Source organism: Phodopus roborovskii, unplaced genomic scaffold, assembly GCF_943737965.1.
Source record: "Phodopus roborovskii unplaced genomic scaffold, PHOROB, whole genome shotgun sequence".
Lineage (NCBI taxonomy): Eukaryota > Metazoa > Chordata > Mammalia > Rodentia > Cricetidae > Phodopus > Phodopus roborovskii.
In genome coordinates, this window is record NW_026126413.1 from 15,805,655 (window position 1) to 15,832,359 (window position 26,705).

General features: G+C 36.1%; 1 protein-coding gene across 7 annotated transcripts in view; it reads right to left on the reverse strand.

Moving 5' to 3' along the window:
- The window catches only part of Erbin (erbb2 interacting protein), a 69,174-nt gene that overhangs the window by 23,638 nt on the left and 18,831 nt on the right, over positions 1 to 26,705 (reverse strand). For all 7 annotated transcript variants that reach the window (XM_051182873.1, XM_051182871.1, XM_051182872.1 and 4 more), the window contains exons 4-17: positions 25,149 to 25,238; positions 24,151 to 24,207; positions 20,149 to 20,212; positions 17,672 to 17,746; positions 16,814 to 16,958; positions 15,440 to 15,512; positions 15,029 to 15,158; positions 14,447 to 14,562; positions 12,530 to 12,599; positions 7,749 to 7,848; positions 4,043 to 4,164; positions 3,473 to 3,643; positions 2,292 to 2,468; positions 26 to 140 (exon numbers count right to left, since the gene is read on the reverse strand). In XM_051182873.1, coding sequence (XP_051038830.1) covers positions 26 to 140; positions 2,292 to 2,468; positions 3,473 to 3,643; positions 4,043 to 4,164; positions 7,749 to 7,848; positions 12,530 to 12,599; positions 14,447 to 14,562; positions 15,029 to 15,158; positions 15,440 to 15,512; positions 16,814 to 16,958; positions 17,672 to 17,746; positions 20,149 to 20,212; positions 24,151 to 24,207; positions 25,149 to 25,238 — 1,505 coding nt within the window. The remainder of the gene's footprint in view (positions 1 to 25; positions 141 to 2,291; positions 2,469 to 3,472; positions 3,644 to 4,042; positions 4,165 to 7,748; positions 7,849 to 12,529; positions 12,600 to 14,446; positions 14,563 to 15,028; positions 15,159 to 15,439; positions 15,513 to 16,813; positions 16,959 to 17,671; positions 17,747 to 20,148; positions 20,213 to 24,150; positions 24,208 to 25,148; positions 25,239 to 26,705) is intronic.

The following is a 26,705-nucleotide window of genomic DNA, read 5'->3' on the forward strand; positions in this document are numbered from 1 at the left end:
AATGCTTTCCCCTTCAACATCTAACCTTTTTTGCTATTACTAAGTGCTACAACTTTGGGCTGGTTAATTGAGGATTCAATTAATGGGGGTCGCATCTCTGCCATTTTCATTTCTTCATCAGAAGAAAGTTCTTCAGATTCCTAGTTTAAAGAAAAAGAGGGAAATATGAAAGTTAAATTGTGGACTTTTTAAATGAATAAATATACTATAAAAACATCACAGGGAAAACAGTCTATTACTAAGAACATGTACAAATCTGCTTTATAATAGTTGACAAAATCTGCATGAGTTAACTTTTTCAGTTACAGCAATGAAACTACAGCAGTTACTAACAACATAATAAAATATGTAAATGGTATCATTTTTGGAGCTACATTAGTAGTTACTATGTGCCAGAGCTATACGAGGTTAGAGGTAAACAAAAATGATCAAAACATAGTCCTGTCTTTGAAAAATCCAATTTACAGAGTCTCTCACTAATTGTCAAGTTTAGTCTCTCAAGTAGACTAGGCTTCTAAAATATCTTCTAGAATGGACTGCTATCAATGTGAACTAAAACATGTATACTTATTTTGAAAGCAGGATTGTTACTGTCCATGTTTATTATAACCAATATGCCACAGATTACCTACTACTGAGTAGTGTCAGAAATGATAATGACTTGCCAACTACTATTAACAGGAAGATTTTAATATCACATGGTATGCATATAGTATCAGATTTCATTAGCTAAATCATTCCTAGGGACTAAGATAAAATTAAAGCAAATTCTTTACAAAACTTGTTCCCCTATAAAAGAAAAAATAATACTAAGGAATTTTATGTCTTCATAAATGTCATCATAAAGGTATGAACAATGGAGATGTCTCGGCAATTAAGAGCACTTGTTGCTCTTGCAGAGGACACTGGTTTGTTTCCCAGCACCTACATGGCAGCTCCTGCTGTTGGCACACAAAAATACTGTCTATTTTAATAAAACAGTTTGCCAATTTCTACACATCTTTAAATATGTATTTATTTTATTGTGTATTCTTATGGTGTTTTGGGTTTTTGCCTGTATGTATATCTGTGTACCATGTGTGTGCAATGCCAATGAAAGCCAGAAAAGGGTATTGGAGCTTCTAGAACAGGAGTTAAGAGAAAACCAGAGCCACTATGGAGTTCCAGCTAGGCAAGGTAATTCACACCCATTAATCCAGCATGCAGGAGGCTAATACAGGAGGGATTCCACAAGTTATATTGATGTGGGCTGCACAGTGAGCTCCAAACCATCTGGGGCAACAAACTGAGATCTAGTCTCAAAAAGTCTGGAGTTCCATATATGTTTAGCAATCTCATTTACACCTGAGACATACATTCAATAGATTATTATTCAGCCATAGGAATAATATGTAGTACTTGAGAGATATCAGATAATGAAACTCAAGACAATATGCTAAGTAAAAGAAACTATATAAGACCACATATTAGGCCAGTGAGATGGCTTAGTGGGCACTTGACAGTATTTTAAAAAACGTATTAAGTGTGTGATTTCATTTATACAAAATACCAAGAATAGGCAAACCTGTATAGACAAAGTTGGTATTAGTTGCTTAGAGTTGAGGGAACAAAAAGTATGAGATTACTTTTTCCTGCTGAGGTTATAAAAGTATTCTGCAATTAACTGTGGAATGGTGTTACAACTTTGTAATTGTATAAACTGCTGGATTATATACTTTGATACAGTAAACTGTGTAGGGTTTGAGATATCACTCAATAAAGCCTTTAAAAAAGATCTATAGTTTTTACTTACTCAATATGAGAAATTATAACTGTTCTCAGACACTGAACAAGAGTAACATAGCCAATGATAAATGCTTACATAAGCTAAATGACCGAGTGTAGCCAGCCATTTTCTGTTATTCTGTCTGTCTGTCTGTTTTCTAGGTCAGTGCTCTACCAATCACCTACATCTTTTCATTTGATGTTACAGAAATAAAAGCAAGGTCTGGGGATGCTGAGAGGTAGAACATGGGCCTGTTACCAACAATGAAGTTGAGTTTAATGCCCATCCCCACAAAAAATAAAAAGCAATTTTAATTACTGATTTTATAGAACACATCATAACATCATAATCCAAATTACCTACTAGTAATTTACTCACAAATACAAAAAAATTAAGTTTAAAGTGATGAGTGATATTTTAGCAGAGTGAAAAATTTCAAGGACTGCATATTTTCTGCAATCATACTATTAGACAACAATGAGATACCGAATTGGAAACTCTCATGACTGTCAGAATGAAGTCATACCTCAAAAACATCATCATGGTTAACAATATGCTTCAGGTCCCCAGACACTTTCCTATTCCCAATCACTGGTAAATTACCAGGGTTGGTCTCAGGTTCAGGTTCACTCATCTTCTGTACAGAATTCATGTATTTTTCTCTTTCATCGAGTTGGCTTTTCATTGTAGTACTTTCTGAAATCTAAATAAAAGATAAAGACCTCATATTATATGTTCTGTGTCTGTTTTTTTAATTAAGTATTACATAAAATTTAAGTAATACATCAGTTTTCAATTCTAAATTTCATTAAAGAGACTGTGGCCAAGTGGTGGTGGCACACACCTTTAGCCCCAGCAACCAGGAGGCAGAGGAGGCGGATCTCTGTGCGTTTGGGGCCAGTGAGGGCTGTTTCAGAAACCCTGTCTCGTCTCAAAAAACTAAAGGAAGGAAGGAAGGAAGGAAGGAAGGAAGGAAGGAAGGAAGGAAGGAAGGAAGGAAGGAGGAAGGAAGGAAGGAAGGAAGGAAGGAAGGAAGGAAGGAAGGGAGAAAAGAAACTGTGAACATGTAAAATTAGACTCAAATATAAAATGTTCATTTGGAGGGCAGATGGCCTATAGAAAGCCATGATTATATTAAAATACACAATTTAGGCAAAGTTACTTTCCCTCTAGAAGACTGGTGTCAAGTGAGTTAATAAATAATCATTTTTGCCTGCTATGAAATGCACTGTGACTCTAATGACTAATAAATAATCACTTTTGCCTGCTATGGAATGCACTATGACTCCAATGACACAACTTTTATCTGGTCACAGCAGCACTGAGAAAAGTTTTGAAACATTTCAAGGAAATGTCACATGTCTGCAATAGCAATTAATTGAAAATTAGAATAAAGTGGATCAGTATCATTAAAATAGGAGGGAAGGAGGGAAGAGTATTTTCAGAAGAACTCCCTCCCTGACAATCATTTTATCTTGTTATTTGTTCAGTTAATGACATTTTAAAGGCCATCTTAACACTATCCTGATAAACTGGACATTCTTTAGCCAGAGAACCAAGAGGCTAGCAGCTGGGGAATTCAAAATAAGCCACATGAGAACAAAACTACAAATTAAGTAATATATAATTAAAACCATCCCACTAATTGTCTCAATTTTTAGATAACTTCAAACCCTTTACGTCATTACTTGGAGTTGAGATTCTGACCTTCACACCCATATCCTTATTTACAACTTGCTGATCTTCATGTTTCGTGTCTCTCCCAGACTCCTCATTCCTCTCTTCATCTTTTAATCTATGTACAATGGTTTGAACAGTCTTGACCATATTCTTAAGCTCATCTGGGTATGGTGTTGGGTATCTCTTCAAGTTTCCCTCCTACAGAAATAAGAGAAACATGAAGTATTAGTATTTCTAACGTCAATCTCAGAACTTAATGTATAATCCATCTGAACTTCTGGACACCTGGTCATGTCCAGGTAAAGACAGATGATGGATTTATAAATTTCTGTTCTCTCATTCACACACACACACACACACTTCAAGTCCAGTTGTTTTACTTTTCCCTTTTTCCCAGTGCTGGAGACCAAACTCTGGGCTTTTACATGACAGGGAAGATTTCCACCAGTGAGTTATAGCTCTCCTCAAAATGTTCCTTTTAATGGCACTTTTATACTGCCCTGGAAATATTTTTCACGAGTGAAATAATTTGGTTCAGTAAGTGCTTTGAGGGTATGCAGTGAAGCCCGCGCTCCTGGAGTAAAGACGAGCACTCACCCTGGGGGGTGCCTCCCTCTCATCTTTGTCTTCGTCACATTCGAACGCCACCTGGGCCCGCTGTTTCCTCTGTTCTTCCCACAGTGCAGGGTTAAAGCTTTCATTATCTGATATGAACATAACTAGAAGAAAGTAAAAGGAAAATGACTATATTTTACAATAATCACAGAAAACTGTCAGTTACACCATAACCTGCATTATGTTTTTGGTTGTGAGCCTAGCCTTTAACGGCTGAGCCATCTCTCCAGCCCCCCCTGCATTATAGAATGTCTATGGCAGTGAAAAAGGCAAATGTAGGTGAGTCACTATGAGTTTGAAGAATTCTAGGTCAGCCATGACTACGTTTTGAAACCCTTTCTCCACAAAAAATAATTCCTCAACCTAGGCTGAAGCAAGTGGTTCTACTTAGCTCTAACAGCACCTGTTTCATAGATTGACAAAATCAGAGTAATAAGCACAATGTGAACAATGTGAACCATACTTTCAAATGGCATAAAACTAAAACTGAACAGTAATATTCACTGTCTGATTCATCTACTTCTTAGAAGTACTGGGAGTTTAAAAAAAAGGAGATATTTCCTTGAAGTTCAAAGGAAAGTCATCATCTTGATAATACTACTCTAGCTTTTTTTACACATAAAGGTTGGAGAACGTCTTGCAGAATCAGTTACCTCCTCCCATCGAGAGGATTACAGGGATCACATTTAAGTCATCAGACTTGGGGGCAAGCTCTTCCCTGCTGATTCCACTCTGCACCTCAACTTCCATAGTTTCTAATCTGAGATGTGAGTACATTATATTCATGTACACCTATGGTGAGATACTTTAAGGGCAAATGAACTCCAAGGAAACCCAAGAGTTTTTTGATTAATTCATGCACTACAAATTTCCAATAATATAGCCCTTTCTACCTACAAAAAAAAAAAAAAAAAAAAAAAAAAGGCAAAATAACACCAATCCTGGCATAATACTGCTACTTCTGCTCTTTCTGTCAGAATTTGAACAGCATTTCCTTATCTAGACAATTACCCTTTAAAAGAAGGAATCAGAATAGAAAGTAAGCTCAAACAGAGGCTGGATAAAGGCCAGGTGGATCTAAATCATGAAAATAGGAGACAGCAAAAAGAAGAGATCAAGGCATTTATACCTGTGGTTGCAAACACAGTTTAGACATCTTAGAAAAGGTGCTAGCAGGAACCCTTCAGAAAATGACCGGAGAGGAAATACTCTAAACTTTATGAGCCTGAAGCAAACTGATGACATAATGTGTATAGTGGAAGGCAGTTGTAAATATAAGAAGTTACAGGTATAAATTAACTTTATTCAAAGTCATTCAAACTGCCGATTTTAAGGACAGATTTAAAGAAAAGATTAGAAATAACTAAACAGATCAAAACTTTAACCCATTTAACTTGTATTTCTATAATGTGACAAACAGAACACTATCATCTTTGTAAGAAGTAAGACTTGCTTTGATAAGGTTATTGTTTCATAGGTATTTTTTGAAATACTTATTTACAAATAGCAAATGCTATTCAGGCTCTGTGTTGAAATCTAAGTTAGGTTTTTGATATGTCACATGCAAATAATTCCATTTAAAAGTCTGTAATTAAAGCTCTAAGAATAAACTAAAAAAATATATCTCTTTTCCATGTATTTAAATCTACTTCCAACCATATTATTTACCAAAATGATAAAATGTACAACTATATCCATAACAAAATAGTGTACTTATTTTTAAACTATCAGTACGGAATGAAATATTGTGCTGACTAGTTTTATGTCAACTTGCCACAAGATAGAGTCACTTGGGGAATTTAAAAAATGTCCCCACCAGATAGGATTATGGTGCATTTTTGTTTTTGGTTGATGACTGGTCCCACCCCTGGGCTGGTGGTACTAGATGTTATAAGAAAGCAGGATAAAGAAGCCATCAGGAGGCTAGCCAGTAAGCAACATCCTCCACCACCCCTGCTTTAGCTTCTGCCTCAAGCTCCTGGCCTGAATTTCCTCAGTAATGAAGGGTGAACTGCGTGTAAGCTGAAATAAACCCTTCCCTCATCAAGTTGGTTTTGGCTATCATGTTTTATTACAGCAGTAGAAACTCTACAACACAAGTATATAAAAATTCTGCATGTTAGAAATTAAGTTTAGCCAGGCAGTTGTGTCATAAGCCTTTAATTCCAGCACCGGGGAGGCAGAGGCAGGCAGATCTCTGAGTATGAATGAGGCCAGCCTGATCAACAGAGCTAGTTCCAAGATAGCCAGGGCTACACCGATAAATGGGCAAATACTACTTATAGTACCAAAAAAGCAGTATGGAGAATGATAGCAAATATTTGACTATGTCAACAAAGCATTTGTTTGTCTGCTCTTATTCATCAGAAGTCACCTCAATTGTTCATCTTTCCTTATCTCTGAAGATTTGTGAAAATATGAAATAGTACTAAGAATTGCTCTAAATATGAAATGTCTCCCACAGGCTCACATTCTGAGTAGTTGGTCTCTACGTGGTAGTGTTCTGGGAGTCTGTGAAAATTGTAGGGCTGGGCTTGTGCTGGGGAGAAGGGTATGCCTCTAAGGGTAACACCGGGTACCTAACCTCTTCCTCTGCTTCTGTGACTCCTTGAGGGGAACTGCTCTGGATCTATTCTACCCTCTTAAGATGAAATGAGACCACTAAAGCTATGAACTAAGATAAACCTTTCTTTTCTTTTTTCTCCTGTTCTGCAGTCGTGACAATGTAAAAAGAAGGTGTGATCTCATAACTAATATCAGCTACACAATATGATCAAGTTATAGTACTTAAAAACATTTGCAAGGAAAAACATGAAATGATGTTTTAGTTGAGAGAAGAGAATATTCTCATGTCCTATTCACAGATTGACATACTATTTCAGTATGTCAGGGCTACATAATAAAATATTCCTTTTACTAGCACTCAAGTATAGACTAGAAGTAGTCAGACAGTACTTAAGTAACTGACTGGTTCAAATGGAACTGCTAAAGTAATTTAAAGATGAGGAAATGGAAGCTTATCCACTTAATTTCCCATGGCATATTTGATTTTTATATGTATGTGTTTTCTACCTGCATGTATGTCTGGGTACTACATGTATGCTTGAGGCCCACCGAGTCCAGAAGAGGTTATCAGATACCCTAGAGCTGGAGTTACGGACAATTAAAAGCTGCCAATTGGCTGCTGAAAATAGAACCTGGGTCCTCTGGAAGAACAGAAAACGCTCTTACCCCTGTACACTTTTCCAGCCCCTCATGGAATATTTCATGTGTTAAGACTAACCATAGACTTAAACTTTTAACATTAATTCAGCAGTGACTATAGAGTATAGCTTCACAGATGGCCTTGATCGAGTGTATGGACTCCAAGGGTATCACATGCAATAGAACAAACCATTTCCTGGTGTAGTACTTGTAATCACACAATACTTCACAAGCATTCCTAACGTTTAGTTAAGGGTGATTTGAAGGAATGCTACAATTGACAACATTATCAATGTAACTGATATAGAAAACACAATACATTTTCACACCACTAAATTCAACTCATAGATGTTACTTATCCAACTATTTTCTGAAAACTTTCTGATCAATTTTCCAAACTCCCAATGAAGTAATAAAAAGTTCTGGAGCTAAATATCCTCTTGGCATTTAAATAAGGAGAAGGGGAGAAGTCTTCAATGCCTACCATCTTCTGTCCTGGGTTGCTGAGGGAACATGTAGTTAGTAAGCACCATTTTCTTAGTCTCTGAATCAGTTTCTTTTTGAAGAGGTATCAGGGGTTTGGACTAGGGAAAGAAAATAAATGGTTAATTTTCAATAAACCTAAAGGAAATAGCTATCTAACAACCCCTACAAATAACCACCCACTAATTTTACAAAATATCAAGATTCGGGTTACAAAAACAAAATTGTATATATACAAAATAGCATTTTGAGCATTCATTTGAAACCACACAGGCAAATTTAATATACACTAATTATCACTGAAACGTTTATAAAATATTTCAGTATGCCAAGAACAGCTATAACCTATAAATTATCAACTACACAATGATTTTACTAATAAGATTTTAAACATTTTCCCATTTTATGTTATTTTGATGTCTCTAGTATTTCCTTTAGCAAAAATGCTTTTTAAGGGAAAACCACTTAGAATGTTTAAACTAGTCATCCACATGTTCACTCTAGCAATGCATACGCTAAAACCGCTTCTCTACCATCTCCATCGATGGTGCCAACACAGTACCTGGACTTAATGCTGTCCTCTCCAGTGTCTTCCTTCTAACGGCTTACAAATAGTGTCAACCTCTTTCCTAGTACAACCGACTCTCATTTTCAGGACACTCACCTAAAACTATACCACCAAGAGCCTTAAGTGACTCAGGGTAGGTAGGGATGAACCAGTCTTCTCTACTATATAACCTTTCAGCTCACTCTTGTGAAAACCTAATTCCATCCTGAAATCTTACTCCCAAATATTTAAAAATTTTGTGACCTTCACCTGGTTAAAAACTAAACTGTCCTATACTTTTAAAATATTCTGACAATTTACTTGACTTCCTTAAATAATGGAATTGGTAACCCTACTCTTTCCTAAAGATCTGCTTCCTTGAACTCTCAAACACAGGTTGATTTTTCTTTCATACAGTTTTCTACAAGCAGGACAGAGATGACAGTATTTACAATGTTCTAAAAGCTCACCCTGGTCTATCTTCGAATGTAAATTTCCAAGCCTGCATATCATCCTGCTTTCTAAATTCAACCTCCTTATTTACCCACCAATCCCCTCCACCCCCCATAATGATTATCTCCAGGTGGAGCACAGTTAATTAAAAATTTCAAAATATTCCAGTATCTGAAAACACTGAGCACTGACATGATTGTCACAAGTAGAATAAGGCACATCTGACCTCAAAAGAAAGTTTATGCTAAAAATACAAAAAATTAATTTAAAATGCTACCTGAAATTACTTTCAGGATATGTAAGTAATATATGAAATGTTAATAAAGTTTATAATTAAATTTTGATTCCTAGTTCATTATTTGTGAATATTAAAAGAAAATTCTGGGAGGCAGAGGTAGGTGGATTTCTGTGAGTTTAAGGCCAGACAGATCTACAGAGATAGTTCCAGGACAGCCAGGGCTGTTAGACAGGGAAACCCTATCTTAAAAACCAAACAACAACAACAACAAAATCCAAAAATCTCCAAAATATCTTATCCCAAGTACATCAAATAAGGGATATTCAATCTGCATTCCTTCCTCTCTCATACCAAGTATTTCCACAGTCATAGGTAATCCAACAGATAGAAAATATAAATAGCATATACTTTTGTCCCAGTAGTTTCTTAGTGTGTAAAAAAGCAGCCTCCCTTTAAATGGCAATATCAAAATTATCTAGGACATTTTTAAAAACCAATTTTCTTGAAAGTATTCTGCTTTATCCTTTAAACAATCCACTCCATATGTCAAAACCAACATATTTTGAAATGGGTGAATTAAATGGCACATGAACTATACTTCATAAAAATTATCATCATTACTATTTATAGAGTACATGGACAGAGGAAAAAATAGTTTTTCAAGCTTTTCCCATACCTTGAATGCTTAACTACCGACCTTTAATCATATTTAATTTCAAATACTCATTCAGTTCTCTTGTTATAAGACTCAGGACATCACCTATTAGTATTATTCCTCTGAAATCTAAAATCACTCATTCATCAAATACTTACTAACATTTTATATGGAAGCTCTAAGCTCTGACAGAGCAAAAACCAAGTATCTACACTGACTTCTGGAGTCTGCAGTATGTAAGAGTGATGAAATGCCTAACAAAACCAGCCTCTACAATAAGCGCAATCACAGGCTGACGCATGCGGTGCAGGGTACTAGCGAGCATGCGTGCATTCAGTTACTGCTGCCTCGGACAGACAAGACAGCATTTCTGAGGTTTAAGATGAGGAAAGGAAAAGAAGAGGTAGGTAGGGCAAAGACTGTTATCAACGAGAACTCGTGTGGTGGAAAGAATGAATGTAAGAGGTAATGAGACCTCCAGGCCTGTGGCATGCAGAAAACCCACCAGCATTTCTTTCATGGAGGACAGTGCAGCTTAAGATTGAGAGCCCACGAGGTAACAGCATTGGAGTAATACAGGGCTAAAAGAGCAGGCAGTAACAGGAGGCAGAGACCCAGTACAAAGTTTGTCAACAATCTGAGTCAGCACCCCCAATTTCTCAATTTCTAATTGTGTAGTAGCTATACCTTTTCTTTTCTTTCTTTCTTTCTTTTTTTTTTCTTTTTCTTTTTCTTTTTAAGGCAAAAACAAGGTGTAGTGCTTGGCTAGTACACAGGAGGCTCTGGGTCTGAATCCTAGTATTGGGATGAGGGTTGAAGCTGAGTATGGTAATCGCAGCACTCTACAGACTCAGACGAGATGATTTTGAGTTCAAGGCCAGCCTGAGCTACATAGCAAAACTTTATCTCAGGAACAAAACTGGGGTGAATGGACCTCAAAAGAGATGAAAATAATTTCAATTTAATCTTACTTTAAAATCAAAAATTTTAGCATGAAATCCAAAATAAAAATTATGGATGCAAAATTCACAGTTTTTTTTCAATGATCACACTATGCATCTTTGGATTAACTACGTATGACACTATGGGGTTTTGTACTGTACAGAGCAGGTCTACATGAAACATGAAACACATACACTTGGTGATGTACAGGGTGTTAGAAGTTAGATTATACTCCTGTGTGTCTGTGACTTCATAAAACATTTCTCAGTGAGCTAAGGATCCCAGGAACCATTTGGAACAGAAGATTGTATGCTGTTTTAGAGATAGAGCTTATTATGAGATAGTCAATGTTAGACAGATACTGGGCCATAGGTACGATTCAGGCTAAAGACACTGTTAGAAATAATGAGGGTGTGGAAAGTAACTTGGAGGACAGTTAACAGAGAGTAAAAGTAGATCATCGTCATGTAAGCCACTGAGAGAAGAACCAGACCTGGAAAGCAGCCTGAGAGCCCTCAAGGAAGCACTGGGACCAGGCAGTGACAGCAGGCAACTCTCCAAATCTATCACCTACCCTTCTCCCATGCCTGCTAGTCACCTCAGAGCTGCTCACTTCTTCACATTCAATTCAATGGGCTCCTGTTCTGACTATGTGGTAACATTTAATTTCAAACCACCCTCTTCTCAGCAACCAAGATCTCCTTCCTGTGATATCCTCCTCTTACACCTGGGCATTCAAGGGTTGTATTCAAGGGTCAGGCATAAAGATGCACACCTTTAGTCCCTGCATGTACAAGGCAGAGGCAGAGGGAGGAGGAGCTCAACTAATTAGACATCAGCCTGGCGATATAGCAAGTTCCAGGCCAGCCAAGGCTACATAGTGACCCTTGACTCAAAACTCCAAGTAAAATACAATATTTGTATCAAAAAACTGAGCAAAGCAGTATCACTCCACTTATTTCCTTTTCCTACTACTATTTACTACACTCTTGCTGACTCCCATCACTATAAACTTATAACATTGTTCTCAATACTCCAGATAAGAAACCAGTCTAATGGGGCTGGAAAAACAGCTCAGAAGTTAACAGCTCTTGCACAAGACCTGGGTTTGGTTCCCAGCTCCCACACAGCAGCTTACGACCACCTGTAACTCTAATCCTAGGGGATCCTGAGCCCTCTTCTGACTTTCTCAGGCACCACACACACGTATACATGCAGGCAAAACACTTAAAGACACAAAATACATCAATCTTTAAGAAAGCAGAAATTATCTTGTGTCCACCAGTGAATGATTGGATGAGGATGGTGTAACACATAATGAAATACAAGTGAGCTTTTAAAGAAAAGGGTATCTTGTCATTTAAAACAACATAAATGAATCTGGAATACATTATGCTAACTGAAATAACCCCATACAGAAAGATAACTATCACATGATGTCATGGAAAGAGGAAAACTCTCGGAAAAGAGATTAAAACATTAATTAACTAGGGCTAGGGCTGGGAGTGAATTGGGATACACTGTTTCAAGTGCACAGAACTGATAGGAAGAATAAACTCAAGAGCTCTACTGTGGGCTACAGCATTTTTTAGACAGAAACATTGTAACATTCAAAATTGCCGAGAGAAAAGATTTTATGTGAACTCAAAATAGAAATGACAGTGGTAGTGATACAGTGAAGAAGCCGAGTGAATGGACTGGAGTCTGATTTCCTGATCTATGTATTTCAATGGGCTTGGAAACTTGCTGAAATACACAAAAGTTATTGCTTACTTATATCTGTGTTAAAAACTGCTTCTAAACATGTATTTCTTCATATATACAAAAATATATTTTTACATGCGAACCAAGGTATAACTGCTCTTAAGTGCTACTATAAAAATTAAGGGGTATAATTATACAACACAATTGGAATCCCAGCCAAATACACTAGGTCAGAATGCCTACCTGATTATCTGAGAGCCACATCGCTGTCAACTGTTGTAGCTTTGTAAAGCTAAAAGGCAAATTCTTTAACCTAAATGGAAAAAGACAAACAAAAATTATACTAAAAAATTAGAATATTCCAAATGACTAAAAGATTGCACAGAAGTGCAGCTCAGTGGTGTATAGCATGGACCCTGTCTTACTACCTCCTAGTATCACAAAAATAATGCTACATATTGGTATATGCAGGTAAGATAAAACAAAAAGCAAAGCCAAATGCATACTTTTATGTAGGAGAAAGAACAAAACCATTATCTAGTTTTAAAAACATAATTCTCTGATTTTATTCAGCAGATAAAAAAAGAATAACCTACTAAATAATGATAATTCAAAACAAAACAAAACAAAACAAAACATTATATGTACCAGCCCCAAAGGAGGTTGTATTTCCTGAGGATTCTAAACAATGAAAGACTTGAAAAGTAATCTCTGGGGCTGGAGAGATGGGTCAGAGTTTAAGAGCACTGGCTGCTCTTCCAGAGGTCCTGAGTTCAATTCCCACCACCCACATGGTGGCTGGCAACCACCTGTAATGAGATCTGGTGCCCTCTCCTGGCCTGCAAGGGTACATGCAGGAGTAAGGATGTATACTAATAAATGCATTAAAAAAAAAAAAAAAAAAAAAAAAAAGATATCTCCAATGTTAGTATAAAAACACTCCAGATGTATGACTACTTTATTCCAGGACAGGCACATTTAACCTGTCCAATATGAGTTTTTTACTATGCAGAAAAAGACAAATATGCTAAAAAAAATAAAAAGTGTCCATGCCATAAAGAAAGGCAAGGCCACATTGAGGACTCACAAAATTGTTTTGTTTCTGTATTTAGAGAGAACTAATACTACAGGAAGAGTTTATTTTAAAAATACTGCATTGCTCTGCATTTTAGTGAGCCATTACTATTTTAAGATAATATGTAAAAAAAAAATGGTATAAATGTTTATTAGAGTAGTAAATTAAAATAGGATCCTACTTAAAATAAAATTACTTTATCCTTGCTATCACAGGCCTCCCTTTGAAGACAGCATTTCAGCAATTAGTGCATTCCTTCAGAAAGGAAAAATATGAGAAGAAACACAGTTCTTAATAAAATGCAGCTGTTAGGACACTGTGAACAAGTCAGTCAGAGTACTGTACTTAAAGTCCTGCTTTAAAAACTATGTGAGCCTTGATGGGCCGTGGTGGCACATGCCTTTAATCCCAGCACTAGGCGAGGAAGAGGCAGAAGAAGGATCTCTGTGAGTTCGAGACCAGCCTGGTTTACAGAGCAAGTTCTAGGACAGCTTGCAAAGCCACAGAGAAACCCTGTCTCGAAAAAACAAAAAACAAACAAGCAAAAAAAAAAAAATTATTTGAGCCTCAAATTTCTCCTACTGTACTATTCCAAAGGGATGGTCTTCATATCTAGTACTTTTGTAAAGTACTAGAAAATAAAACATAAAACACCCCACAACTGTTGTTTAAACAGCCCTAGTCTTCCCACCCCAGAAGTCACTATCCCAGTCTAGCAATCCTAGAGGATAATCAATGTGCTCTGCAATTTGTTTTTTGCGGCCCAAGCTGTGTAACCGAATTTCTGCCCAGAAAAATACAAGCAAAGATTAGGTTAAAAAGTTGCAGCACTAAGATGAATTGGGGATGATAGGAATTGAAAGGTTATATAATAACAAGAGAATAAAGGTTGTATAGTTAATGTTGGTTCAAAATGAACCATTACAATCACAATAAGATAAGATCAGATAAAGTTTGTTCATTCTTTCAATTACAAAATTTAAATATGTATATAAAGAAAAATAAACACCAGCCAGCATAGTACATTTCATATCAAACTTTAACTTCATTCAATGTATTCTATAAGCCAAATGAAAATTACAAACCTATTGTCACTTAAATTAATGACTTTTAATTTCTGCATATCTCCCATTTCCTCTGGAAGTGTCTCTAGTTTATTAGAATGGAGAAACAGCACAGTTATATTTTTCCAGTTTCCAATCTGAAAGAGAAACAAACTGGAGATCATAAACCTGATCTATAGGTTAATAAACAAAATAATATTAATATATCTCAAAGTTTGGAAAAATATTCTTTGCATAATACTGTTGTAGAGTAACGTTAACTATTCTTTTTTTTTTTTTTTTTTTTTTTTTTGCTGTTTTGCTTTTCTGTAGACCAGGCTGGCGTTGAACTCAAGAGATCTGACTGCTTCTGCCTCCTGAGTGCTGGGATTAAAGGCATGTGCCGCCACAACCACCCAGCTTTAACTATTCTTTTTAAATTATTAACTTTCCTTTTGAAATAAAAGTGTTTAGGAACATCTTTAACGTTATATAGCCTGTTATAATTCAGATAATACATAAACTGATTAATAAACTTTTAGAAAGAAAAATAAAACCAACATACTTAAAGAATGAATGTTTTAAAAGCAGATAAAAATCTGCAATAAATGTAACATGCTGTACCTCTGGGGGTAACTGCTGTAAGTAATTGTGATCTGCAGCAAATGTTCTTATGTTTGTGAGCTGTCCAATCGATGAAGGCAAAGCTTCAATTTCATTGAAACTGCAATCCAGTTCTTCTATTGACCTTAGCCTATAATCAGAAATGGGAACACATGGTTTTAAAAATTTATACTACACCCAAAATTTAGGAATATAGCACCATGAACTTAAGCAAACAATGAAATTTAACAAAGTTAAATTTTATCAACAACAAATGAGTGTATTTTTATTATAATTATATGCAAATTACTTATTTTAAATGTCTGTGGAATCTGCTTTAGATGTTTTTATGTAAATATTTAAATGTATGTTGAGATCCATGTTGGGTTAAAACTAACATTTCCCTTGTCTGCACATTTACATACAACTCACCCTCCTATTGAGTCTGGTAGATACATTAACTGGTTTTCATCTATTTTAAGAGTTGTGACATTTTTCAACGAACCTATTGAGAAGAAATAATAAATCATTTTTCAGTTTAAATTAGAAAGCAAGTCCATCAATAATCAATGTGAAGCACATTAGAGTCAACATGAATTGGAAAACATTATCAATAACCCTACCTACAAGACACACTACACCCTAACATCATCTACTCTTACTCACCCAGCATGTCTATTTTCACCCACCTCACCTTTGTGCATGTATGTGTCTATGTGTGTGTGTGTGTGTGTGTGTGTGCATGAATGTGTTAGTGTGCAGCTATATGAATGTGCTTGTGGGAGCCCAAGGTAAAACATGGATGTCCTTCCACAGGAACCATCCTCAATTTTAGATGCAGGTCTCATACTAGGATCTGGGGCTCATCTTTTTTGTAGGTTAGGCTGACAGGCTAGGAAGCCCCAGGGACCTGCCTCCTCAAATGCTGGGAACAGAAGTGTACACACCATTAAAGCTGGCTTTTAATGTTAGTGTTTGGAATCAAACTCAAGTCCTTATACTTGGCAAACAAGTCTTCTACTGACTATCTCTCCCGCCCCCAATGCACTGTTTAACTTACCTGAATAATAACTAGTTTACTTCCCAAGTAAAATTTTATCTACATTGTTCCCTTCTGTAACCCTGTTCTTAAAAACAATGTCATGGCATAGAGAATTAACTACAATTTGTTTGTTACATTAATTTAAAAAAGAGCAGTATGAAGGCTGTCACTACATAACAAGATAGTGTATGTAAATAAATACATTTCAATTAAAATATTAAAAATACTGACTAAATTAGAATAGAATCCTAAAATGTAAAATGTACCTTAACTTTAAAACTGGTGTAATTCAATTGAGATGTAAAATAATTTAGTTTTTCTCTACCATCACCTTAGACTTTTCATGAAATTGACCTGTCTCACACTTTATCAAACAAGCAACTTGAAAACAGATTTAGCATGAATTGTAGATATGTCATAAATTTTTATAATTCCTTCTCTGCTTTCCTAACTATCAATCAATAGTGAAGTAACTAAAAACAGTTTCCAAATAAGGGCTAGGAATCTAAGAAAATTAATAGATTAGCTTCTTTGTAAGGAATTTATTAAAGCTATAAAAATAGAATTTCCTTAGGATAGATAAAAATAGTAACAATAGTAAAGTAGTAAATTGTACAATGGAGCACATTGGAAAACTCCAAGTAATTTTGTATGTGCTAGTATAATGAAACATTAATCAGAGGATTCTGAGTTTCTATGAAAGTCCTGGGTAAAAAGGAAGTCTTTAACAATGAAAAAGAACTGGTTTCGAAAGCAACACAGACCAATAGTCTCAGGTAGCTGCTGAAGGGAATTGCTTGATAAGAGGAAGTCTTGGAGGTTCTCACATGCTGAAATTCCTTCTTCAACCATTTCAATATTATTTTTGGAAACATCCAAATATGTGAGCTGTCTCAAGCTACCAATAAACTGTAAGTAAAAGACAGAAATACCATTATTATATCAAGAAATTTTATTTATTTCTCTGTGTAACCCTGGCTTTTCTGGAACTCACTCTGTAGATCAATCAAGCTGACCTTGAATTTAGACATCTGTCTGCTCTGCCTCCTGACCACTGGGATTGAAGGCATACACCATTATGCCCTGGCTCAAATAAATTTTAAAATTTACACAACAAGCATAATATCTAGTTTTAATTAATCAAATGTGAATGTTTTCTAAATGTCACCAGACATATTTAATAATAAAGATATGGATTACTTTTGTCAAGCAGAATGATAGTTTTCTTGGGGAAATATCCATCACTTCATATGTAATAGAGATACTCATGTCTTCTTTAGATATGGAAGCATATACTTTCTTAGTAGATAAAGCAGAAATCATTTTAGTGTAACTATTTCTGGAAAGACTGAATTTAGTACATATCTGATTGATACTACAGAATGCATATGTTCTTCAATAGTACAAAAACTATTTTTAATAAAATTTTATTATGGGAGTTTTCAGATTTCAATCAAGAATGTGTGCATGCTTTCTTTAAACATTGTTTCAAGCTGCTTAATAACAAATTAAGTAAAAATGCACTACTTAAATGATTAAAAATAACTTCTAAATTGCATGTCAAATGCTGAAAAGGAAAGGCAGTAATAAATAAAGAGCCACTGGAATGTTCACATACATACCCCTGGGATGAAAGTCAGTCTATTACCATCCATCCAAAATTCTTTCAATCCACTTAGCTGTTCAAGTACTTCAGGCTGTTTGGACAGAAGGGGAAAAATTCAAATAACTGACATGAATATCTGTATCTGGCTAACGAAGCCCAGGAATTTCCGTGGTACTCTTTAACAGGACATTATACTAGAGAGGTGAGGGACAGCCACCAGTGTGTGCCTTTCTATAAGACATCACTGTTAGCACCAAGAAAACCAAATCCCACAAGAGCAGATTATGCAAGACTTGTTAAAGCTATGGATTACCCAACTGTGTCACATATTTATATAATTATTAAAAAAATAAAATAGGACCCATTGTTTAAAAGTGTATAATAATAAAATATTCTTGTTCATTATCAATAGATACAGCCTTAGAAAATCTTAGAGAAAAGCAAAGGCAATATATGACCGTGTGTGTGTGTGTGTGTGTGTGTGTGTGTGTGTGAGAGAGAGAGAGAGACAGAGAGAGACAGAGAGAGAGAGACAGAGAGACAAAGAAGATGCAGTGAGCTGTCCAATGTAGGTGCTGGGAACCAAACACCAGCCCTCTTGACTGAAAGAGGGACACGACAGGAATATATTATTATGTACACTAGTAGAAAACTGGTATTATGTAATGGGATATTACATATGGTGCTGAAAAGTTAAACTCACTAGCCCCATTATGCTGCTATGAACTTTGGTATTTTGGGACACTTGCCATTGGGAGGGCACTGGGCTCTGGAGCCAAAGGCTAGAATGTCTCCTTGAAGTTGTTATTTCTCTCAGTCCAAAGAACCATGGCAATCAATAAGTACACAGTGGCAAAGAGTACTATCACACCCATCACCCCAAGTCAGACATTCAGATCTATTGTTAATCGGTAAAGGTAAGACTTGTAGGTTTATGGGAAGGGCTAATCCCAGCACTTGGGAAGCAGAGATAGGTGATCTCTGTGAGTTCGAGGCCAGCCTGGTCTACAGAGTGAGTTCCAGGACAGACTCCAAAGCTACACAGAAAATCCCTGTCTCAAAAGACTTCTAGGTGTAACTTGAATTAGGAAAAACTTCCTTTCATAGGTCTCTAGTACTGTAATTCTAGTAGTATAAGTTTTATGGGTTTGTTTGGCTGCTGCTTCATTTTGAGACAGACTGGAGTCCCTTTGTAACAGAGGATGACCTTAAACTGATCCTCCCAGATTTCCACCTCCCAAATGATGAGATTACAGGCATACATCACCTGTCCTGTCGTTTCATTATAGTTTTATTTATTTATTTTGTTTGTTTTGTGGGTTTTTTGTTTTTTTTTTTTTTGGTGCATTTTTTGGAGACAGGGTTTCTCTGTGTAGTTTTTGCCGTCCTAGATCTCTTACTGGAGACCAGGCTGGCCTCGAACTTAAGAGATTTTAACTGCCTCTGCTTCCTGAGTGTTGGGATTAAGGCGTGCACCACCACCACTTGGCCAAGTTTTATTTTTTTATTTTTCTATGTGTAATACTAATACAGAACAAAATGGGAAGAAAAAAGGGATGACTTTGAAAGCTAACATAATTCATAGAACTAGTAAAACACACTGTTATATTAAAGATAATATATTTACAAATAAAAGATAAGGTCTGAAAATAACTTAGGAAGCAAAGCATGTGCTTTTTCACAATAAGTAAAACTTGGCAAATACAGTGAACTTCATCAGAAATCATCTCAAACAAGAATATGAAAAAGGAGGCTGGAGAGATGGATCAGTGGTTAAGAGCACTGGCTGCTATCTCAGAGGACCGAGTTTGATGTCCAGAACGCGCTGGCTCACAACCCTCTGTAACAAATCCCAGGGGACCTTTCTTTCAGCCTTCTCAGCTGAGCACCAGGCACAAAAGTGGCAACCAGACACACATGAAGGCAAAACACCCACACATGTACAATTTAAAAATAAAATTTAAATAGGCAAAAGTACTTTAGAAAAGGTAAAATATCCTCAAATACTACACAATTCTACTGACTAAAGTTGAAATGATCACAACCCACAACAGAAATTCTTATTAACACACTATCATTTGAAAGCTGACACAATTTTGAACAACAGACTTGTAAACATAAATTTTAAATATGATGTTCAGTTAATGAATACCTTCTTTTAAAAATCTGGCTTATTTTCTGAGCTATTTTTGAAAATGTACTTAAATACAAAAACTGCATACTGACCCATTCCTTATAAATTTAGCAATACATTTCACTTAGAATACAGAGAACAAACTCAACTGGCAGGCCTCAATGCAAACTCAAGAATAACCTATTTTGTCAACCATTTGTCCGATTTCCTTTTGGTTAATTTTTCTACTGGGCTGGAAAGTTTAGGTTAAGAATTTTCTTTAAAAGCATGTGCAGTATCTCCTAATTTTTAAGAGAAATACTTCCATTTCCATATCATGTGTCTGAACAAACCAAGAGTAATGGTGTGTGAGGACTTACCACTTCTGTGAACTCATTACTTCCCAAATCCAGTCTTTCCAGCTGTATCAGTCTATTCATGGTTCTGTTGACAATGGAGTAATCAAGAATTTACTACACAAAAACATAAACTGCATGGAAGCTTTCAAATCTCACGGTTTATAACATACATAATGTGTGCAGTTCAGGGGGAGCTACTGCTCTTTTCTGACCTCTGAAGGCACCAAGCTAATACAGTCAAAACACAACACATACACACACACACACACACACACACACACACTAAATAAATACATCTAAAAACAAAATAAACTAGAAAAACACAGATTACACTGCATTTTTTCTTCTACAAGAAAATCTTTAAAAAAAATTGGAATTCATTCATATGTGTATTTATGCTCTTGAATTGCTTACAGACATCTTTTTATAGACAGAGGCACTATCAACTATCCAGAGAAGAAAAACCTCCTTTTCTTGCATATTAAGACTTCCTAGCATAAGACAAAAATAATACAATTTATATGAAGCTACCATATTAGTATAATATATTAAAATGTTATATTGGAAATTAAAGCTCAAAAAACAAAGGGATTTTAAAATTCAGTTAAAGATTATAGAATTTTATCTTTTCTGAATATTCAAATATGTAAAAATGAAAAGTAAAACTCAGCTAAAATGCTTTTCAGCTTTTCAGTAAAAAGATTCACATTATACTGAAAACAATGTTATGGGCCTAAATTGAATAAAGCAGTGTTTGCAATCCATACATCTTAAACTTAACATTCTTTAATTTAATAAACACAACACCTATCTTTATCAAAGTCACCTTAATGTAAGACTTACTGAGTGCCTATCCTCTGCCTTCAGCTCTACTTCCCTTACTCGCGTCTACCTTTGCCTATAAAGCCTGCAAGCTCTAGTTTCCTTTATAAATAGCACAAAGACTTTCCAGGGTCTTTATCAAATGTATAAAATCACATGCTCTGTTACCAAGTTGGTATCTTCAAACTACTACACAAGTGGGGGCTTGAGAAAAGTGAGGAGGGCTGTGAAGAGAGAAAACTGAAAGAACACAGGCATTCTTGTTCTGACACTGTGAAACTAGCAAGATGACAGAAAATCCTTTAGCATCGGGATACATGATAAACAGTAGGGTTGCTTGAAGAAAATGAACCTACTACTTTCAGTCCAGGGTACAAAAATAAAAGAGAGCACTGGAGAAGCTCAATTACAGACCCCGCCCTGGAAAAGGGTTAAAAAGCAGACTTGAGATGGCAAGTAATACAGATGTGTGGCAGAAGGAGGAACCCATTACAAGTAGTCTCCACGTAAATTCTGTTGCTATTACAAACTTTGATTCTATATGCACACTTCAGAAACATCAGGAAAAAGTGCATTAACTACATAAGAACATGCTTCCTAATTCAAGGAGAAATTAGACTGCCCCTCAAAACTTGCCAGTGCCCTTCAGAATCCTTTACACAATATTAAGTTTCACTTAACTGTACAGGAAAAACAAGTTTTCCCACTGTTTAGTCAAAAATAGTCTGGAGTCTGCAAGATGGCTCAGTGGGTAAAGACACTTGCTGCTAAGGGTGGCAGCCTTAGTTCTAGTCCCAGGTCCCAGCTGCCAACACACACCCACACTCACACACACTCACAGACACACACACACACACAGACACACACACTCTCACACACACACTTGCTGCTAAGGGTGACAACCTTAGTTCCAGTCCCAGGTCCCAGCTGCCAACACACACACCCACTCACAAACACTCACACACCCAGACACTCACCCCACACACCCACACTCACACACCCACACTCACGCACACACACACACTGTTTGCTTTCTTTTTCAAAATAGGGTTTCTCTGTGTAGCCCTGGCTGTCCTGGAACTCACTCTGTAGACCAGGCTAGCCTCAAAATCATAGAGCTCCACCTGCCTCTGCCTCTGGATGTTGAGATTAAAGGCACAAACCACCAGGTTCAGCATTTAAATTTTCAAGCCTGGTCACATAATCTAAATATACATCAATATCTTAATATTTAATACTATGTATTTACAGCTTATAAAGTTACAAAGACTTTAATCATATGGATTCAAAAATTAAAAAAAAAAAGAAATATATTTACAAACTCAGTTATATAACCTGACTGAATTACCTATGGAATCAGATGGTCCATAGACTACAGCTTGCATCTTCTATGTCCCCTACAGACCCCTATGTTGCAGGCTTGGTCCCTAGCATGTAGTATACTCAGAGTGGTGGAACCCTTAGACAAGGGGTCTAATGGAAGGAAGGTAGATGGGTGGGGAGCAAAGAAGTCGTCACAGGGACTCTGCCACTCGACTCCTGTTTTTCTCTTTACTTCCAAAGTGTCACAATGTAAGCACATTTTTTTCTACCTTGTACTCCTCACCAAAGTGTGCTGCTTTTCCACAAGACCCAAAGCCAGGGACCAATCAACTACAAGAAACGTAGGACACTATGGGGTAAATAAACCCTTCCTAAAAGTTTGTATCAGGGGAACAAGATGGTTCAGCAGGTGGACACTCGCCACCAAGCCTGACGATTGGAGATTGACTCCCAGGGCCCACATGGTAGGAGAAGAGAACAGGCTATGCTGAGTCATCCTCTGACTTCCACAGTCAAGCAATGGCATGAGTGAACACACCCCCCCCCCCCCCCGTGTGTATCCTCAGTCCAGAAAGAGAAAGAGAGAGGGAGGGGGAGAGAGAGGGAGGGACAGAGGGGGGAGAGAGGGAGGGGGGGGGGGGGGGGGGGGGGGGGGGGGGGGGGGGGGGGGGGGGGGGGGGGGGGGAATAATAAATAGAAACTGCACAACTGTTTTCTGTCAAAGTTTTTGGGAGGAAAGTGTCTATATTAGTTATTTTTTTTCATTATTGTGATAAAATACTTGAACGAAGAAAGTAACTTCTTATCAGGCATTTTGTCACAGTGACAAAATTACTTATTATACTTATTTATACTTATTTATAAGTATATATATATATATACTTATATAATAATATACTTATTATACTTATTTAGCCTTTTAACATTTCTTCATACCCAGTAAAGCTTTGAACTAAACCAGTAACAAACACTAATCCATACCTCATAAAATCATAATACGATTCTCTAATTTACACTTATTATCAACACCACAAACTTCATTCACATAATAAAACCAACCACTAGGCTTAACAGTCACTTGTAATGAAAATCAAATAGCCTCTCTGTCTTCACACATATAATCGTGTTTGTGTCTGTGTGTGTGTGGGGGGGGATACATGCATGATGTTTACATGTTAACCAGGGAAGGGTATAATAGAAAATAAGGACACATTAAAATTAGTTATTATCCACCATAAACCAGAGAAAATTTAATGATTGTGAATATGTTCCACTGAAATTTTACTTCTAAATATGGACACTAGATCACATTTAACCATAGGCTAACTACTAAACTATATAGTGATGCATTCATGGTTCTATATTTCTTCAGTAAACAACCAAAGACTACAGTCTATTTTGAATGAGAAGTTTTGTCTTCTAAATACTCTTAAATTACCATTTATTCCTAAGAAGCCATTTCTTCTTGGTGTTAGCTTATAGTAGAGAATAAATCACTCGTTTCTAGTTTTACAACAGACTATAAAGCCATACAATAATGTTCTGTAGTTATAAAAACATGAAGAGCTCACAGCCACCCTGAATGATGGGTATGAGCTCTGTCTCTCACATAGGATCTCTTCATCTGAGACTCAGAGTTACTTACCTCTGTGTCACATATAAGATGTGGTTCAAAGAAAAGATGAAACCAGTGTTATCATACAACCTTAATGAAAGCCAACAACAGATCCATACATTTTTATAATTAATACCTACCAAGAATTACATCAAAACATGTCTTTCAAAATAAGGTAAGCTCATATTTTAAATAAACTCAGTTTTAGGGACTAAGGATTACAATTCTAAACTGGGTTTAAAAAGAACAGCATACTGACTTACTTAGGCAACATTTTCAACTGGTTTTCTCTAAGTTCTAGTATCTGGAGTTTAGTTAATCTGTAAAACAAAGAACAAATCAAGACAAAAGAATCAAATATAAGGAACTGCATTAACTTTATCTACATAGTTACTACATGTAGAGTAATGTCAAATGTGAAAGAAGAAAAAGAATTTTAATTGAGCTAGGCATGGTAGTGCAGCCTTTCATTCCAGAACCCTGGAGATAGAGGCTGGATCTCTGTGAGTTAAAGGTCAGCCTTGTCTACATAGAAAGTTCCAGGGAAGCAGGGTTTATACAGTAGCATCTTGATTAAAACAAAACAAACAAACAAGAACAAATAAAATATACTTTGTTCCTCAAATCCAAGACAGAAAAAGATTAAGCACAATTTAAAAACAGTTTATTTATTACTTATGTACATTCTGTGTATGTGTGTTCATGTGCCTCAGCACACACGCAAAGGTCAAAGAACAACTTTATATAGTCAGTGCTTTCTGTTTACTTTATATAGGTTTCAGGGGTCCAGCACAGAATGCAGGGCTGAGCCTTCTCTCTGGTCCCCAAGTAAGCTACTTTAATACATTTTTAAAGGGACACAGTGATTATCCATGATTTTTCAATTCTGGAACAATTCTATGACTTTAATGAAAATACCTACAAAACTGCTTACGGCTCCAGGGTTATAGGTCAATAATGCATATGTATAAGAATAAATAAATAAATAAACACTAAAGACCATGAAAGAGAAACACTCTTGATACTTGAGGGTGGGCACAGTCCTCAGAAACAGATCCCCCCTTTTGCATCTACTGTTTATTTAGGACAATAAATCTAAGGGGAAACAATACAACAGAACTACAAGAATTGTAATGCATGGAAATAATTGCAAAAGAAAAGCTTATGAAATGTAATTAATAAGTATTACTAAAGTACTTTGCAGCTGTGTGAACTTTACAGAAGCTAACAATATAAATGTCTTTACAATAATCCATATTACCTGCCAAAATTAGCTGGTAAGAATTCAAGGAAAGCATCATTTAGATATAACTGGGTCAAGTTTAGCAGCTGAGAAAACCCATCAGGGAGTCTATATAAAATGTAAAAGAATTAAATTAAGTACATATTTAAAATTTCAGTCTCTTACCAAAAATTTCACTCAAGAATATGTATAATAAAGATAACTTCTCAACAAATAATAGTTACCTCTTAACTTTTATTAGTGATCTTTAATTAAGCCTTTGCCTGTTATAAAATTAGTAACTACATGTTTTTGTACAAAGGAAGATAAAATCTGTCTTAGTATCACAAAATGATACATTTAGAATGAGCCACCAACACAGAATTATATGTAGGATATAACTATGAATCTTCAAGGTACTTTTTAAATATATATTGTCCAACATAAACTAAAACAAAGATATAAAGAATTTCTAAGCACTAATAATGTAGCAAAATGAATGAATCTTTGTTGTGAGGATTGATCCTGTAGGTCATCATCAGGTACAGGTACACACACATATACACACTAACATGCCCATTGTGAAAACCATAATCTCCAAAAACGCCAACAGTTAAAGAGCCAGCAGTTAAAAACCACTGGGTTTATATTATTTTCAGTTCCAATTTTTGGTCCATAAATAATTAAGGATGTAGAGCTTTATAATAATCAAAGGTGAAACTGAACAGGTGAATGACAGATTAAGGCCAGATAAGAATTCATGTTCTTTACACTTCTATTCTCCTATGCTTACAAAACAAATTACCATGTACAACTTGATGCTAGAAAAAAAATATTTTCAAATGAGTATCTATTTCATCTTTAGCTATTTGTCCTGCATTGTTACAAGTATAAAATCCCACGTTGTAAGACATGTCAGACTTTGACGTGTTAATTCTTCCTTTACCTTACAACATCCCCCACCTTCAATACCAAGTATCTTTGGTAAAACTTGCCACGGAATAAGTGTTCTGGTTACACTTTCAACAGAATGGTTATTCTAAGCTGTGCTTCATTCTATTTACCTTTAGCAACACTAACATTTCACTTTTGCAAAATTAACAGCTTTGGTACAAGAAAACTTTGTTTCCAGACATTACTATTATAAAAGAACATATAATCAACTGTATTTTTCTTCAGTTTTCTTTTTGAAAGTTCTCCATCTGATTACATGCCATGAGCATATAGTAGTCTCACTTTTAACTTTGATTATGAGATCTAGAGCACTCATATTCTTTGAGATATCAAATTTATAGTGCATGGGTTAGAAAGATTATTAGAAGCTGTCTAAAACTGAATCTCCACGGGGCAGGAGAGATGACTTAAGAGTTTAAGAGCACTGTCTGCCCTTTCAGAGAATCCAGTTTTATTCCCAGAACCTAACAGTGGCTCACAACCATCTGTTAGTTCAGTTCCAGGGGATTCGAGGCCTCTTCTGGGCTCCTCAGGTGCCAGGCACACATGTGGTACATAGACCATGAAGGCAAAACACTCTTCCTCTCTGACACACACGTGGGACACAGACATACATTCAGGTAAAGCACACAATAAACAAAC